The sequence below is a fragment of the Corythoichthys intestinalis genome, chromosome 1 (assembly GCF_030265065.1).
Source record: "Corythoichthys intestinalis isolate RoL2023-P3 chromosome 1, ASM3026506v1, whole genome shotgun sequence".
In the NCBI taxonomy this organism is placed as follows: domain Eukaryota; kingdom Metazoa; phylum Chordata; class Actinopteri; order Syngnathiformes; family Syngnathidae; genus Corythoichthys; species Corythoichthys intestinalis.
In genome coordinates this window covers 64717304-64732672 of record NC_080395.1, presented here as the reverse complement: position 1 = coordinate 64732672, position 15369 = coordinate 64717304, and the positions used below count along the sequence as shown (strand labels likewise).

The 15369-nt window shown below is 40.3% G+C and overlaps 1 protein-coding gene across 1 annotated transcript in view; it reads right to left on the bottom strand.

Annotated features, from left to right (window-relative positions):
* kif18a (kinesin family member 18A) overlaps nucleotides 1-15369 on the bottom strand; it is a 69150-nt gene that overhangs the window by 33254 nt on the left and 20527 nt on the right. The window contains exons 10-13 of the mRNA XM_057851097.1: nucleotides 13569-13731; nucleotides 7577-7741; nucleotides 1954-2075; nucleotides 1578-1867 (exon numbers count right to left, since the gene is read on the bottom strand). Coding sequence (XP_057707080.1) covers nucleotides 1578-1867; nucleotides 1954-2075; nucleotides 7577-7741; nucleotides 13569-13731 — 740 coding nt within the window. The remainder of the gene's footprint in view (nucleotides 1-1577; nucleotides 1868-1953; nucleotides 2076-7576; nucleotides 7742-13568; nucleotides 13732-15369) is intronic.

Here is a 15369-nt window from a genome sequence, read left to right as displayed (position 1 = left end):
GAGCGAGATGGACTGCTGTAATTCGACAAGAAATCTGGGCACCAAACGATCACCACAGACTATGTAGTAGTCTTTTTATATCTGGTAAGATGCATTTAATATATATTTAGAAGATTTTGGGCTGACAACCACAATTAAGATCATTGTGTGACGTTGGTGATTGGGGTCTATATCGTTGCCTCCTTTTCTTTGGGGGCGGAGTTGTTGGCGGTAAGCAGAGTAAAAAGGGAGAAAAATACCACGACTTCCGTGTCTAATTTTTCGCCGCCAAGCAAGCGTTACAATATTAATTAAAAATGAATGAAAACTAAATACTATTGAATATGTCATCATTATCATTTTAAAAATTTAAGTGACGGGTAAAAATAGACTATGACCGGATTTTTATGACCCTGTCAGTCAAAATGACAGACAACGAAAATGTCTAGCGCAACCTCTGCTGGACACCCAAATTAAAACGTCATCAACAATAGGCCAATAGGACAGCAAAATAGTGTTACTGAAGCATGATGGGAAATTATGACCAACAGGGCAGTGGGATCTTATGGCACAACATTTAAAAGGAGAAAGCAGGAAGTACATATGGATCATTTACAGCAGTAGCCCCCAACCAGTAGGCCGGTAAGTGGCACATTTGCTATCGGGCCTCAGAGAAATAAATCATTTATTAACGACTGCAATCTGGCCTGTGGCTCTTGACACATCAATATCCATGTCTACTCTATAGACTAATCCTAGTAAAGATTTGTATAGGTCGCCATCTAGTGCTTGGCCGAAATTACTAGGATGTTTGCACACCTATAACAGCCCAGCGCCAGCCAATGTAAACAGTAACTTTAGCTGCTGATGGCTGTGTGCTGTGGGCGGGACGTCTTTGGAAAGCTTTTTTACAGGGAAAAGGCCACCTGCTCAGCCAGAAGAGGAGCCTAAGACCAAGTCCATTCTGCATAATCTGTGGCTAAAAGCTAGCAAACGAGGCAACAAAAGCGAATGCACTGAGAGCATAATACCTCATGACGGACCGTATTGCTAAAGCGAAGAAACCTTTCACAATTGGAGAAGAACTCATTATGCTTTCGACCACGGATATTTCCGACAAGTGTTGGGAGAGGCCACTGTGAAAAAAACGTTGATTCAATATATGGCGATTGACATTTTCTCTGCACTTAATATTAGTTTTTAGCCTCGACGTGTTATTTTAGATTTACTGTCATTTTCTGCCACACTTTACCGGTCCGTGAAAAAAAGTCCCCCGTTACACTGGTCCGTTGTGCAAAAAAGATTGCGTACCACTGATTAACTGTGTTCTCCTGTATTTTTGCCTCTCTTATCCTGAAATTTCTTTCGTAACAAGATGCCTTATTTTACCGTTAAGGCGTGACGTAACTTGAAAATGTCATTCGTAGACGTTCGTAAGTAGAGGTACCACTGTATTTTTATTTATTATCATCATCATGGGTATCATTGACAGTTGCAAAATGTGTATTCAGCACTGTATGTATGTATACCACATATTGGATGTGGACTAAATGCATCAATAAAAACATGAAGGGTAAACAAGAAGCATGGGTACTTACTACAAGGGCTACTCTGGTGGTAGAGGAGTTGTGAGAAAGACAAGAAAGGTGCCAATTCGCCGGAGAAATTGAGGTTTCCTAATGCCTTTGTCTCTTGTGCGGTTTTCTTGGCAGATGAATCTTTTACATCTTGGTCTGCTCCTGCCTGGTCTGCCCAGGTCACACCACGCTCTCTTAGCACAAGCTGCTCAAGTTCATGGTGTTTCAACTCATCTTGAGATGTAGCTAGCCCAGCGTCATACCCTGCAGTGTAAGATCGACTATATGCTGGCAGCAACACATTCAGCATTCTACAATTCAATCCAAATTTTTTCAATTAGATTTGTGTTGGTGTTAATCCATAGCTATGGACTAGAGACAAATAGAAATAACCTACTTTTGCATACGTTTGTGTTCTTGATCTTGAAGTGTAGTCATTTTGACTATCTGCTTGATATGTTGTTGAAGATCATTTACCTGAAGCTCCAGCCGGTGACAGTGCAAGTCTTTTTCTAATATCTTAGGGAAGAGAGTAAAAATAGGTTAATTTTAACAAACTATCAAAACTCAGACATGCTGGATTGTGTAAATCTGGTTTGAGATTCTATTTGAGAAAATATGCAGATATGCTTTGGAGAGTCAGTATGCTGTGGATAGGAGGCGGTGGAGGTGCTGTGTGGAGGGGGGAGGTTGGGGACTCTTGACGCAAGACAACTACGAAACAACAGCAGCAAGAACATTTGACCGGAGAGTGCGTCATAGTTCTAGGTCAGTTCTTGGAAGAAAGGATAATGAAGAAAAAAAAAAACATGGTTTTAGGTAACTGGCTGCCGTGTGAGGGACCAGCAAAGTGTATTGATTTATTCTCTTCAGTGATCCATGAGTGACTTGGAGAAATAAAATGAGCACGGTTATAATTACTGGAAGAACAGATGGGAAGAAAACAAAGACGGTCACGATGCTAGTTCTGATACGGCCTTCCTTCTAAAATAAGCAAAAAAGACAAGCATTGAGTTTTGAAGGATCCATCGTAGATTGATGAGTTTGCCTCTTTATCATGCTCGTTTATCGGTTCCAATTAAGAAATCAAATGCACCCTATTACCTAAGATTTGGTATTATTGTCAGATACCAGTTCCTATTCAGTACTTTTAGACAGTTCTAGTACTTAAATGGTTCTTGAATCGGGACTTAATTAAAAAAAAAACAAAAAAAAAAAACATGTAAACAGACAAAAAAATTCATTTTATTTTGAGGGATAACTTGAATACAATGAACGTTTACATTTTGATACTGCTGGCCTCTTGTAAAAGGCAAAAGCTCTTATGGTGATCATATGCTGTATTGCTGATGTATTGACAAAGGTTGCCCAAGAATCAATGCACATAAATCCTCACTGAAGTCTTAGGGCCCAAGTACACCAGATGGATGATCGTTGCGGTTCCGGTCCGACTCCGGTAAAAAATAGCACCGGGGCCAATCCGTTCCCATTATATCCTATTGTTCAACGTATACCGGCCGCGTCAGTGCTCCGGATTGACTGCGAACCACCTCCGGCGTGCCACATGCCCGCCGGATGGTCTAGGCTATTTTCTATTTTTGCCGGACACGCATCCGACAAAATGGGCAGAGCTGGGCCTGACATCAAAAGCCCAGGTGCCTAATCACGGTTTAAACATGAGTGAAGATGGATGATGAGCGCTTAATCATGGAGGTGGAAAGTCCCAAAGTGATATACGATGCAGCAGATCGTTATTATAAGGATAGCATTAAAAGCGAAGCTGCAAAGTGTCCTATTATGTGTGTTTTTCTGGCAATAATATCAAACACACGACGTGCTGACAACTTAGAGCGAAAAAAAAAAAGCAGCGTATCTGGAAGTGGTTCCACTGCAGAAATTCTCGTGCCCGACGCACACACAATGTCGGTTTGTATACAGAGTCGAGGGGGAAAAGTACGAAAGAGAAAAAAAGAGACACCCACAAGTTTCGACCTGGTGGTCTATTCAAGACGTTTCTCTTTCTTTCACTTGACTCTTCATAGAAAAAACAACAGTTTGCGCTGGGCACAGGAATCTGCAGTGTTGAGACACGAATTCCAAGTACGCTGTTTTTTAGTTCGTGTAGTATAGAATTCGCTATCCATTTTATAAATATTACAGATTATTTAACAGTTGTTTATAACAGCTCTATGAGATGTTATGTGCCATAAATTTTAAATGTGCACAAAGATATAAACCCACCGACACATCCATGCGGCATAATAGCCCCCCTTCCCCCCACACACGGAGCCCTGATCTCAACATGATGCAGTCAATCTGGAATTAAGAGACAGACACAACTAAAATATTGTAGCGTCGCCGGGGCGGTCATTCGATTGGTGGACTAGATAGAGTCAGTGTATATAGTTTTTGCATTGGTGAGGTGGCGGGAATTTAATAAAGAAAAAGAGGAAAAGGCGTTGAAGCTCGTGTGTTTTTTTCACGGCCAAACTTCCGCTTAGCAAACGTTACAATATCAACACGCAAGGGAAAAAAATGCGCTCTCTCTCTGGTACAGACTCTGTGTGTTTGTCGTTGTTTTAAATGGCACGTTATCGCTCGCGATCAGGCGAGAGCTCACGAAGGGACGGAGTTGGCAGACCGCAGCCGGTATGATTTGCCTGTTTTTGACGTACTGCGTGGCACGCAGTCAACACTGAATTGGACCGGAACCGCAACGATCATGCATCTGGTGTGCTTGGGCCCTTATCCTTGTTCAGAGGGCATGTAGCATGCTTATAAAAAAAGCTGCAAAGGAAGAAAATAAAAGAGGCTCATCTGGTAATATTGCTTCTGGTTACCACTCGTTTTGTCTGTACCTAACACAGACCCCAATCAGTAATGGAGGAATATACAGTATATAAATACATATATTTTAACTCATTTAGGATAATATATACAGTCATGTGAAAATATTAGGACACCTCATGAAATATTCAGTTCTTTACTAAGAAATGTTCCCATATCAATGTCTGATCTGGTTTTTATTTCTTTTAAACAACAAAAAAATAACATTGTTTTACTCATTAAACCAAATAGATCAACAAATATGCATATTCTGACTGAGGAAAAAGTTAGGACACCCGACCACCTAAGAACATTATTGCAGGAGTCCTGGTCTTTGTCTATATTCACTCTGGCAAACTTCAGTTGGGCCTTCATGTTCTTCTTGGAGAGCAAAGGTTTCCTCCTTGCACACCTCCAATGAAGGTTAAACTTGTGGAGTCTCTTTCTGATTGTAGAGGCATGCACATTCACATCAACAGTAGCAAGAGCCTGCTGTAGGTCCTGTGATGACATTTTAGGATTTTTGGAGACTTCTTTCGGCCTCCCGCGGTCTACTCTCGGCAGAGTAAGTAACTTGCTTGGAAGGCCAGACCTGGGTATGTTGGCAGTTGTTTTGAATGTCCTACACTTGTAGACTACTCCGGACAGTGGAATGGCTGGTTTTATATTCTTTTGAAATCTCTTACCAGACTCATGAGTGTCAACAATTTTCTTTCTGAGGTCCTCAGACAGCTCCTTTGATCTCACCAAGGTGTTTTGTCTCATTTAAACAGTCAGCGGCACATCAAACTAAATGTGAGGTTTAAATAAGGCAAGCCTCCTTCAAAACACTGGGTAATGATGTTATAATCATGTGCACCTGATGTGATACCCCTGCGTGTGATTTTGGCCATTTTAAGTGGGGTTGAATGTGGCGTAGTCCTAATTTATTCCTCAATAGAAGTTGCATTTATTTAAAATTACATTTTACAGAATATTATTTAAAAAAATGTTTTTTTAGTTTTAACTGTTTAGTTCTATTACTTGAATCTCTAAAGATTGTTAAAATTGATATTAAATATCCATATGACCAAATATGTTAGAAAACATACAGGCTTCCACAGGGTGTCCTAATATTTTTCACATGACTGTATAGCATGTTATGAACATTATTTTACAACTCTGATTTCGTTCCTGATTTACAGCAACATTATACAATACTGTATTCACGTAAGCATTCCTAGTATTGGAGGAGAGCCATCTCGCCGCACAGCAGCTGTCCTCAGGAAGCATGACTGTTTTTTTTACCCTGTTTAATCATCTGATCGTGCCACAATCTATCATTGTCTATCATGCCATATGACCCTACAGTGTTTGTATTGTAATTTCAATATCCATATTACTTTTTTTCCATAACTACGTAGTTAACGCAAAGGATTTTGTTGTTGTTGGATGATATAAACAAGTACCAGATGAGCATATCTCTGGTGTGAAGCACACAACCAATGACCACACAGAAACTGACCATGACAGCAGACAAAGTGAATCAATCAAAGTCTGGTTAATGATATCAAAGTGTGTACAATCAATAAAAATATGGTGGGAAAAAACGGTGGTGATAATCATACACTGTAAAGAGAATTGGCCATTGAGATGGTGACATCACCCATAGTGTCCACCTGCTCCTATTTGGGGGAAAAAAAAAAAAAAAAAAAAAAAAAAAAAAAAAAAAAAAAAAAAAAAAAAAAAACACACTGGCCTGACAGCTGCCATGTTTTCCTTTCGCCGTTTGTGAGGCACATATTTAAGGTATTTAGACGGTACGCTTTCTCTACATTAATCTATAGGCTGGAACCCCAACGTGCCCACGACATTGATTCCAAGACCCAAAAATACAAGTGCCACCCCCGCCACTTCATTCATTTTTTAATGCAGGTACACAATACGAATGCGGACAATAAACAGTGTTAATTGATGTGCGTGTGCACGATTTGAGCGCATCGGCTCATTCACTGGGTATGATGCAATTGATATGTGAAATCTAGATACATCTTAATGCGATGGTGGGTATCGGTATAATCCGATGTGTCATTTTATTCATGTTAAACTTCACCCATCTGCTGTTCCCCAGGCGCATTGAATGCACCATGCGGATATTTTGCGTTGTATTGAATACGGACGGAGGCGGTGAGGTACATACAATAAACTACTGGTAAAACAGCATGGACGTTCACGCGAGCAGCAACGAAGAAGCTTTTATATTTACACAACGTTTAAATCGTATGTTTGGAAACATGACAGATTCGCAAAGACTGCAAGATCGACGAAACGTCCGCCATTTGCAAAGTGTGATGCGTTAAGAAGCCGTACAATGGCCGCACAACAAAAATGCAGACCCAAAAAAAACGTACACCACATCACCAACAAGTCTACCGCCTCCCCGTCTAGTTCCTCATCAGACACCGCAGGAAAAAAAAAAACGGGAAATTCAGATCAGCATCAGAATACTGTCGCCTCTTATTTTGCTGATGTGTTGAGTGCAGAGTTTTCTTGGCTGTCTGTAAATAGCCTGTGACTGGAGTGAGAGAGGGAAGGGTGGAGAAGTTGGACAGTCTATTTTGCTCTTGTTTTGTAACTTTGTGTCAGCCACGGCCTACAGTAGTCGTGTTCTAAGCTTTCGGTTGGAAATGAACCAGTGCAAACCCTAACTCTCCATCCACCTCTCAGCAATAATGGTAAGTAGAGCATCTTATTTATTTATACTAAGTATTTTCATGTAAGTTTCGAATATTGAAATCCAACTTACAAGGAAATTTGGGTTACGTCGCCAGCGTAGGAACAGGATTTGTACATAAATTGACGACTCCCTGTATTTGTTATTTAAAAATAAAATAAAATAAACGGATCAATCTTAATTCTACTACTTGTCTGAGTGATTAAAAAAAGTATTTCTAAGAATACCAGTAAGGTACCAACTCAATAAGCAGTAATAATACTAGTAGTATTTTACTGTAGATAAAAAGTTAACAATAACCATTCCTATCATTAATTTACAGAATTAGTCATTTGCGCATCATTCTTTTACTGACCAGACCAGTAAAATTGCTCAACGGAAATTTGACAAAAATTAGCAAAAATTAAGAGACAAATCAGAAGTTGTATATCATCGGAAAATCAGGATTCCACTTGAATGGATACATTATGGTTGTACTAACCTGATATACTTGATCATTTGACTTCAACAATTTCATCTCATTCTCAGCACGATGAAGGAAGCCATCATTTTCTTGAAAGCGAATTTCTGCTTCTTTCAGCCGTTTACGAATGTGCTGCTGCTCAGTGCGTAGCATTGCAATCTTTCGCTCATGTTTGCAGGTAGCCTATTGGAAAGCGGACAATGGAAATGACACCTACAATAATCCCAAAACACACTGTCACACACGCTTGCTTCCATCTGTCCATTGATTTGTCATATGAGCAGTATGTGTGTGGACCAGTGTATCAGTTTTTTTTCCCCTTTAAAGAAGAACTTCACCCTTACCCTAGAAAATCCTTACTTATCCTGGTGCATTTCACACAACACACTTGTCACGTTAAGGCAAGGGTAGGATTGTAAGAATAAACAACTGGAGTTTATAAGTACAGTGGTACCTCTACATACGATCGCTTCGACACACGATCTTTTCGACATCCGACGTAAAATTTGACTCGCCATTTGTTTCTACATCCGACGACATGCTCGAAATACGACATGACAGCACCGCAAACGGACGCACAGCTGATTTTGTTGTGAGAGAAATCAACACAGGTTTCAAAATGTTGGTACGGGTGGTAAAACAAGGAAAAAGGTGACGCTTACCATTGAAATGAAAACGCAAATTATAGAAAAATATGAGCGTGGGGTGCGCATCCGTGACCTGGCTCAACAATACGTCTCCACGGTCCTCCTCCGTCAGCCAGTCTTTCCAAGTTAAGTTGACAATTATTATTGCGGTAACATCGCCCAAGAAATCACCAGCTTCATCAGGTCTTTATCATTTATTTCAGAACTTATCCAACACAAAACACCTACTGTCCCCTAACTCTCGCCCACACCGCCATCTCTCTGTCACATCAGTGCGTACAGAAAAAAACGTCCGCTACATTAGATCCCGATTCGTTACATTATTACAGGAATTATTAATTTATATTATTATTATTCCGATTTTTATTTATAATTTATTTGTTTTGCTATGTGTAATTGTCATTTGTAATAGACCCTACCCACCGACATCACAAAATCACGTGCTCGCTGTATGGTTCCGCCCACTTGTCCGTCATTTTGTGTCTGTATTATCAATGGTCTCAATTGATCGAGCAATTTATAATGCATTTCATGGAAGACCCGGTGCTTTCGGATGCCGTAAACTCACTTTATGCGTTGCATAAAAGGCGTTATGTGGAAAAGCTTCAGTTTATCCATTCGCCAGATCCATATTTGATGCCTAAAGTGATGTTTTTCGACCCGCTGTCTCCGCCGTATTTGCCTGACATCTGCTAGCTAGCCTGATATGTACAACTATCTTGTCCACACAAAATCAGCCTATTCTCACGAAAGTTTGAAAAACTTTAAGAGCTCGGAGGCTTATAAATACTTCGCTGCTGGTTGGGTGAAACAGGTCCTCGTCCACGAAAATTCGGCAGGAATCTATCTTGTGCTTGGAAAGGTGAGTTACGAAATTTTCAATTCAAAATCTTTTGTTATTGCTAACATCCACTGTCAAGTCTAATGTATTTCATGTCGTTTGTCAATGGAGTTAGGGCTTTTAATGTTTATATGGTTTAGCGATAGCACTCTCACTACATACATACGTGTATGTTGTCGGCGATTAGCCTAGCAATGATCTTAATTGTGGTTGTCAGCCCAAAACCCTCTAAATATATACAGTGCCTTGCAAAAGTATTCGGCCCCCTTGAATCTTGCAACCTTTCACCACATTTCAGGCTTCAAACATAAAGATATAAAATTTTAATTTTTTGTCAAGAATCAACAACAAGTGGGACACAATCGTGAAGTGGAACAAAATTTATTGGATAATTTAAACTTTTTTAACAAATAAAAAACTGAAAAGTGGGGCGTGCAATATTATTCGGCCCCCTTGCGTAAATACTTTGTAGCGCCACCTTTTGCTCCAATTACAGCTGCAAGTCGCTTGGGGTATGTTTCTATCAGTTTTGCACATCGAGAGACTGACATTCTTGCCCATTCTTCCTCGCAAAACAGCTCGAGCTCAGTGAGGTTGGATGGAGAGTGTTTGTGAACAGCATCCTTCAGCTCTTTCCACAGATTCTCGATTGGATTCAGGTCTGGACTTTGACTTGGCCATTCTAACACCTGGATAAGTTTATTTTTGAACCATTCCATTGAAGATTTGGCTTTATGTTTTGGATCATTGTCCTGTTGGAAGATAAATCTCCGTCCCAGTCTCAGGTCTTGTGCAGATACCAACAGGTTTTCTTCCAGAATGTTCCTGTATTTGGCTGCATCCATCTTCCCGTCAATTTTAACCATCTTCCCTGTCCCTGCTGAAGAAAAGCAGGCCCAAACCATGATGCTGCCACCACCATGTTTGACAGTGGGGATGGTGTGTTCAGGGTGATGAGCTGTGTTGCTTTTACGCCAAACATATCGTTTTGCATTGTGGCCAAAAAGTTCAATTTTGGTTTCATCTGACCAGAGCACCTTCTTCCACATGTTTGGTGTGTCTCTCAGGTGGCTTGTGGCAAACTTTAAACGAGACTTTTTATGGATATCTTTGAGAAATGGCTTTCTTCTTGCCACTCTTCCATAAAGGCCAGATTTGTGCAGTGTACGACTGATTGTTGTCCTATGGACAGACTCTCCCACCTCAGCTGTAGATGTCTGCAGTTCATTCAGAGTGATCATGGGCCTCTTGGCTGCATCTCTGATCAGTTTTCTCCTTGTTTGAAAAGAAAGTTTGGAAGGACGGCCGGGTCTTGGTAGATTTGCAGTGGTCTGATGCTCCTTCCATTTCAATATGATGGCTTGCACAGTGCTCCTTGAGATGTTTAAAGCTTGGGAAATCTTTTTGTATCCAAATCCGGCTTTAAACTTCTCCACAACAGTATCTCGGACCTGCATGGTGTGTTCCTTGGTTTTCATAATGCTCTCTGCACTTTAAACAGAACCCTGAGACTATCACAGAGCAGGTGCATTTATACGGAGACTTGATTACACACCGGAGGATTCTATTTATCATCATCGGTCATTTAGGACAACATTGGATCATTCAGAGATCCTCACTGAACTTCTGGAGTGAGTTTGCTGCACTGAAAGTAAAGGGGCCGAATAATATTGCACGCCCCACTTTTCAGTTTTTTATTTGTTAAAAAAGTTTAAATTATCCAATAAATGTTGTTCCACTTCACGATTGTGTCCCAGTTGTTGTTGATTCTTGACAAAAATATTAAATTTCATATCTTTATGTTTGAAGCCTGAAATGTGGTGAAAGGTTGCAAGATTCAAGGGGGCCGAATACTTTTGCAAGGCACTGTATTAAATGCATCTTACCAGATATAAAATGACTACTACATAATCTGTGGTAATCGTTTGGAGCCCAGTTTTCTCGTCGAATTGCAGCAGCCCATCTCGCTCTCTTCTCTCCGGGTCTCTCGGAATCCGGTAGACCTTCAAGTCTCTCCGTCTTCTCCGTCTATCTTCTCTGTTATTGCAACAGACCGCCACACACGCCTTCACCATTTTGATTATTAATGTTAACGAGCAGAAAAACACGTCGTAAATAGAAGGAATGTACGTAGCCGTAACAGGGAAACATGATGTGTTGACGGACAATTGGGCGGCACCAGTCAGGAGGAAGGAGTTGTGACGTCACGTGGGTAGGGTCTATACTATCAGCAGTATTTATTAAGGATTTAGTGGAGGTTTTTGGGCTGTGGAACGAATTAAGGGAATTATAATGTATTCTTATGGGAAAATCCTGCTCGACATACGATCACTTCGACTTACAAACAAGGTCCTGGAATAAATTACCTTCATATGTAGAGGTACCACTGTACTTAATGTATATTCTTTCAGTTAGAAAGGCATGACTCCCAGTCGATGTTTTCTGAATATTTCAATGTTTTGCATTCCAGTGTAACAGTGTTTTGTACACCAGTGTAATGCGAAATAGTAATTCCACTTTTTCGTCAGTCTAAACAAAACACTGCCAACTCTGATTGACATTTCCCCTGTGAGTAGTGGTAAAAAATAATGTCCGTTGTCTTTTGATTTGAGGAGGATGCTTTACAGTGTATCACAAAAGTGAGTACGCCCCTCGCATTCCTGGAGCCAGGATGAAGCCTCTTCTGAAGACGGTACACAAGAAAGCCCGCAAACAACTTGTTGAAGACATGCCAACAAAGCACATGGATGACTGGAACCATGCCCTATGGTCTGATGAGACGGGCGGGTTTTCTTGTGTACCGTCTTCAGAAGAGGCTTCCTGCTGGGGAGACAGCCATGCACACCAATTAGATGTAGAGTGCGGCGTATGGTCTGAGCACTAACAGGCTGACCCCCCACCTCTTCAATCTCTGCAGCAATGCTGACAGCACTCCTGTAACGAGTCACTTGACATTTTGGAGGGAAAATGGCAAGCAGTACTCAATTTGGACATATAGGGATGTACGTAGTTTCTAAAGGGTGTACTCACTTTTGTTGCCAGAGGTTTAGATATTAATGGCTACATTTTGAGTTACTTTGAAGGGAAAATAAATTAGCTATTACCGTAATTTCCCGAATATAAGGCGCACCCGTGTATAATGCGCACCCCAAATTTACTTGTAAAATTTGGGGAAAATTATTGTACCCGTTTATAACGCGCACCCTAATTTTAGCACCAATAAATAGAAGAATACAAGAAAACAGAGCTCGTGTACAGATACAGAGATGTCATTTTACTGACTGGTGAAACACAGCACAAGCATAGCACATTGGTAGTTCAAAACATTACAGTAAACTGACAATATTTACGGTAATAATATGATTTGACAACTTCTCCAACTTACCAGAATCTAGGAGAAAACAAAACGGATGTGACTTTTCTTTTAAAGGCTGCTGTATAACTTGCTCGTTTCCTCATGATGAATAAATGTTTCTTCCATGGATTGATACGGTAAAACTACTGAACTATTATTATTTGGGTTTGAGTTTCCCGAGGGACCGATATAGTTGACGGACACAGGAAGTGTGTGTCCTTACATTTGTTATGCTCCGAATTGTGGAGCTGCAATAAACGTCGACTCAAATGAGTTCAAGAAACTAAATTCTGTGCTTTATGAAGAGTGAAAAAAGCAGAATTTAACACAGACGAAATCATTCGGCCGATTAGTGTGAAGTATTACCGAAACAAAATGGTGACGTCACGTACCGTAATGGTCGGCAACGGGTCGCCGCATACGTTTCTTCAACACAACGTGGCCGTGTCAATGAAAAAAAATCGGTTTATATATATATGTAATACATATACATTTCTGTCTCCATCCATGTACCCGTTTATAATGCGCACCATGAGTTTACAAGTTGATTTTGGGGAAAAAAAGTGTGCGTTATATTCGGGAAATTACGGTATATAAGCTGCACACAGACTACTTTTCATTGTGTCAAAGTGTCATTTTGTCAGCGTTGTCCCATGAAAAGATATACTTAAATATCTGCAGAAATGTGAGGGGTGTACTCACTTTTGTGATACACTGTATGTATATAAGTACAGTATATATTTTGGATGTTGGGTTGTAAAACTGCACTGCACTACTAACTGGCATGATTAAACCTCGTATTCACTCAGATTTGAGATGTCGTTTGAACAGCGCTTGAATTTAATCTCTGGTCATGTGAACATAATGATTTTCAAATCTGTGGAGGGGATTTCTGGGGCAAATTAGGTCTCAATGTAAACGAGGCCGAAGACGCAAACACTTCCTTCTGACTTTCAGTCTTTGAGTCAGAGACTGTGAAAATCTTTGGGTGTTGGCTCAGCACTAGTTGGCGGAGAATGCAAGCAAGGCGGGAGCAGGAGTCAGTCCTGTTGTGGTGTAAATTACAGACCCAGACTACTAAGGAGAACAGCGAAGTAAAATGATGAGTCAGCAGCTGTTTTTCTGCAGGGTTGATAGAAACTAGAAAGCAGTGTGCACATCCGCTACCTTGTCAGTCTTTTCTTTGGCAGAGATGTATTGGACCTGCAGGTTGTCCTCCTCACTGTAGCGCTGGCGCAATTCATTCTCCTTCAGTTGTCCCTCCAGATCCAGCTGTTCTGTCCTGATTTGGGCACGGTTGGAGAAGACTCGCTGCAGAGATTCTGACAACCTAAAGAGAGATAAAACTCCCTTTAACCTTCAGTGAAGCTCCACACCAAATTATACAACCAAAAAGAAAGAAGATCAATAATTCTAATATGCGCAATGACCCTATTTAACTTAAAATCTAAAGTGAAAGGTGAGCTTTTAAATGACAAGTGATGATCATTCGAAATACTTATTGATTCAGCTATCAATTCAATTAACCCTATTTAGGAAAACAAGATTTGCACAAGTAAATGAAAATAGAAAGCTGTCACTGAAATGTGACTGCACTCTTCAATGAAACTCTGGTGACGTAGGAGACGTTGTGGCCTTGCTAGACTGCTGAATTTTTAATAGTGTGAGAAGCATGCATGCTCTATTCGGAGCTTCTCGCTGTGCGAGTTGTGAATTCTGATGCCACTGAATGAAAAGTGTGGGTGTGAGATTCATTCAGCTTTTCTGTATCCTCCGCCCCCAGCCCAAATACCCCGACAGATGCCATTGTAAGCCTAAAAGATGACATTTAAATACAATAGCATGTCCTCTGATTGATGCAACACAGATAGTGTATGCAAAAGAACCATGCCACTCCAAAATCAGTGGTGTAAAATCTGATCAATTATTCTGATGCATGACTGCTTCCCCAAAAGTATTAAAACAGTGAGATAAGAGATTAAACTTTCCAAGATCAGTTTTCAAGATCAGAAAAAAATATTACACATTATTTGTAAGGAAATACATTTTTTCAGGTGAGCAAATAATTGAAACATATACTAACAGATTAAACTTAAATCTGGAGTGCATAACTGGTCTATCGTTTGAAAAAGCTAACCGCGCCATACACCTGCCACATGTTACAGTACTTTGCTCACACGAAAAACGTGTAGGTACAGACAAAACATGCTCTTTCAAGTTGCGTGTCAGATGTAAATTTAAGAGACAATTCCAGAGACAATTTGATACTGTCCAGATTTATGTTGCTACTTTGTGTAGTTTAAACTCCCTCTTGTTAACGCTCGTCAAAAGCAGTCAGTAGGAATACATCTCCAACCAGCTTATATTTCCATTAAAACAAACAAACTTCTCTCATACAGTTTTCCCTAAGCACTGAAGGGAGGGAATTTGAGCATGTCTAAATGGTCAGGGGTCAAGCTTGTTTTTTTCGTTACAATGTTCCAAGCAGCTTAGAAAAGACACTAATATAGTGTTGAGCAGAGTAGATAAGTAGATGTAAAGTGTTTCCATGTATTAATAAGTTGTAGTATTTACAGTACATAATTCTCCAACGGAACTATAGTTACTGTTATGATGTCCAAAGGCGGAAACGTCCGCGCGTGGTGACTTGTGTGTAAGGTTGCTGCTGACTAAATGTCAATAAAACATTGTGGTTTGGCCGCTTGGTTTGGTACTAGGCATGTGCTGGTATGAGATTCCGACTCCAACAGATCAGTCATGACGGCTCTAGTAAAAACGCACCTTTGAACCATAAAATCATCAATTTGCACTCTCTGAGCTATTAAGTCTATATTTGCGCAGCCTGGTCTACAAACTTCCAAAACATACACAAAAATCGGGCCTCCCTGTTTTGCATTATTCTTTGGGTTCCAAACACAAAATTTCAGTTTAAGCAAAATAAAGGAATTACCCTCACCATTTCAAAACC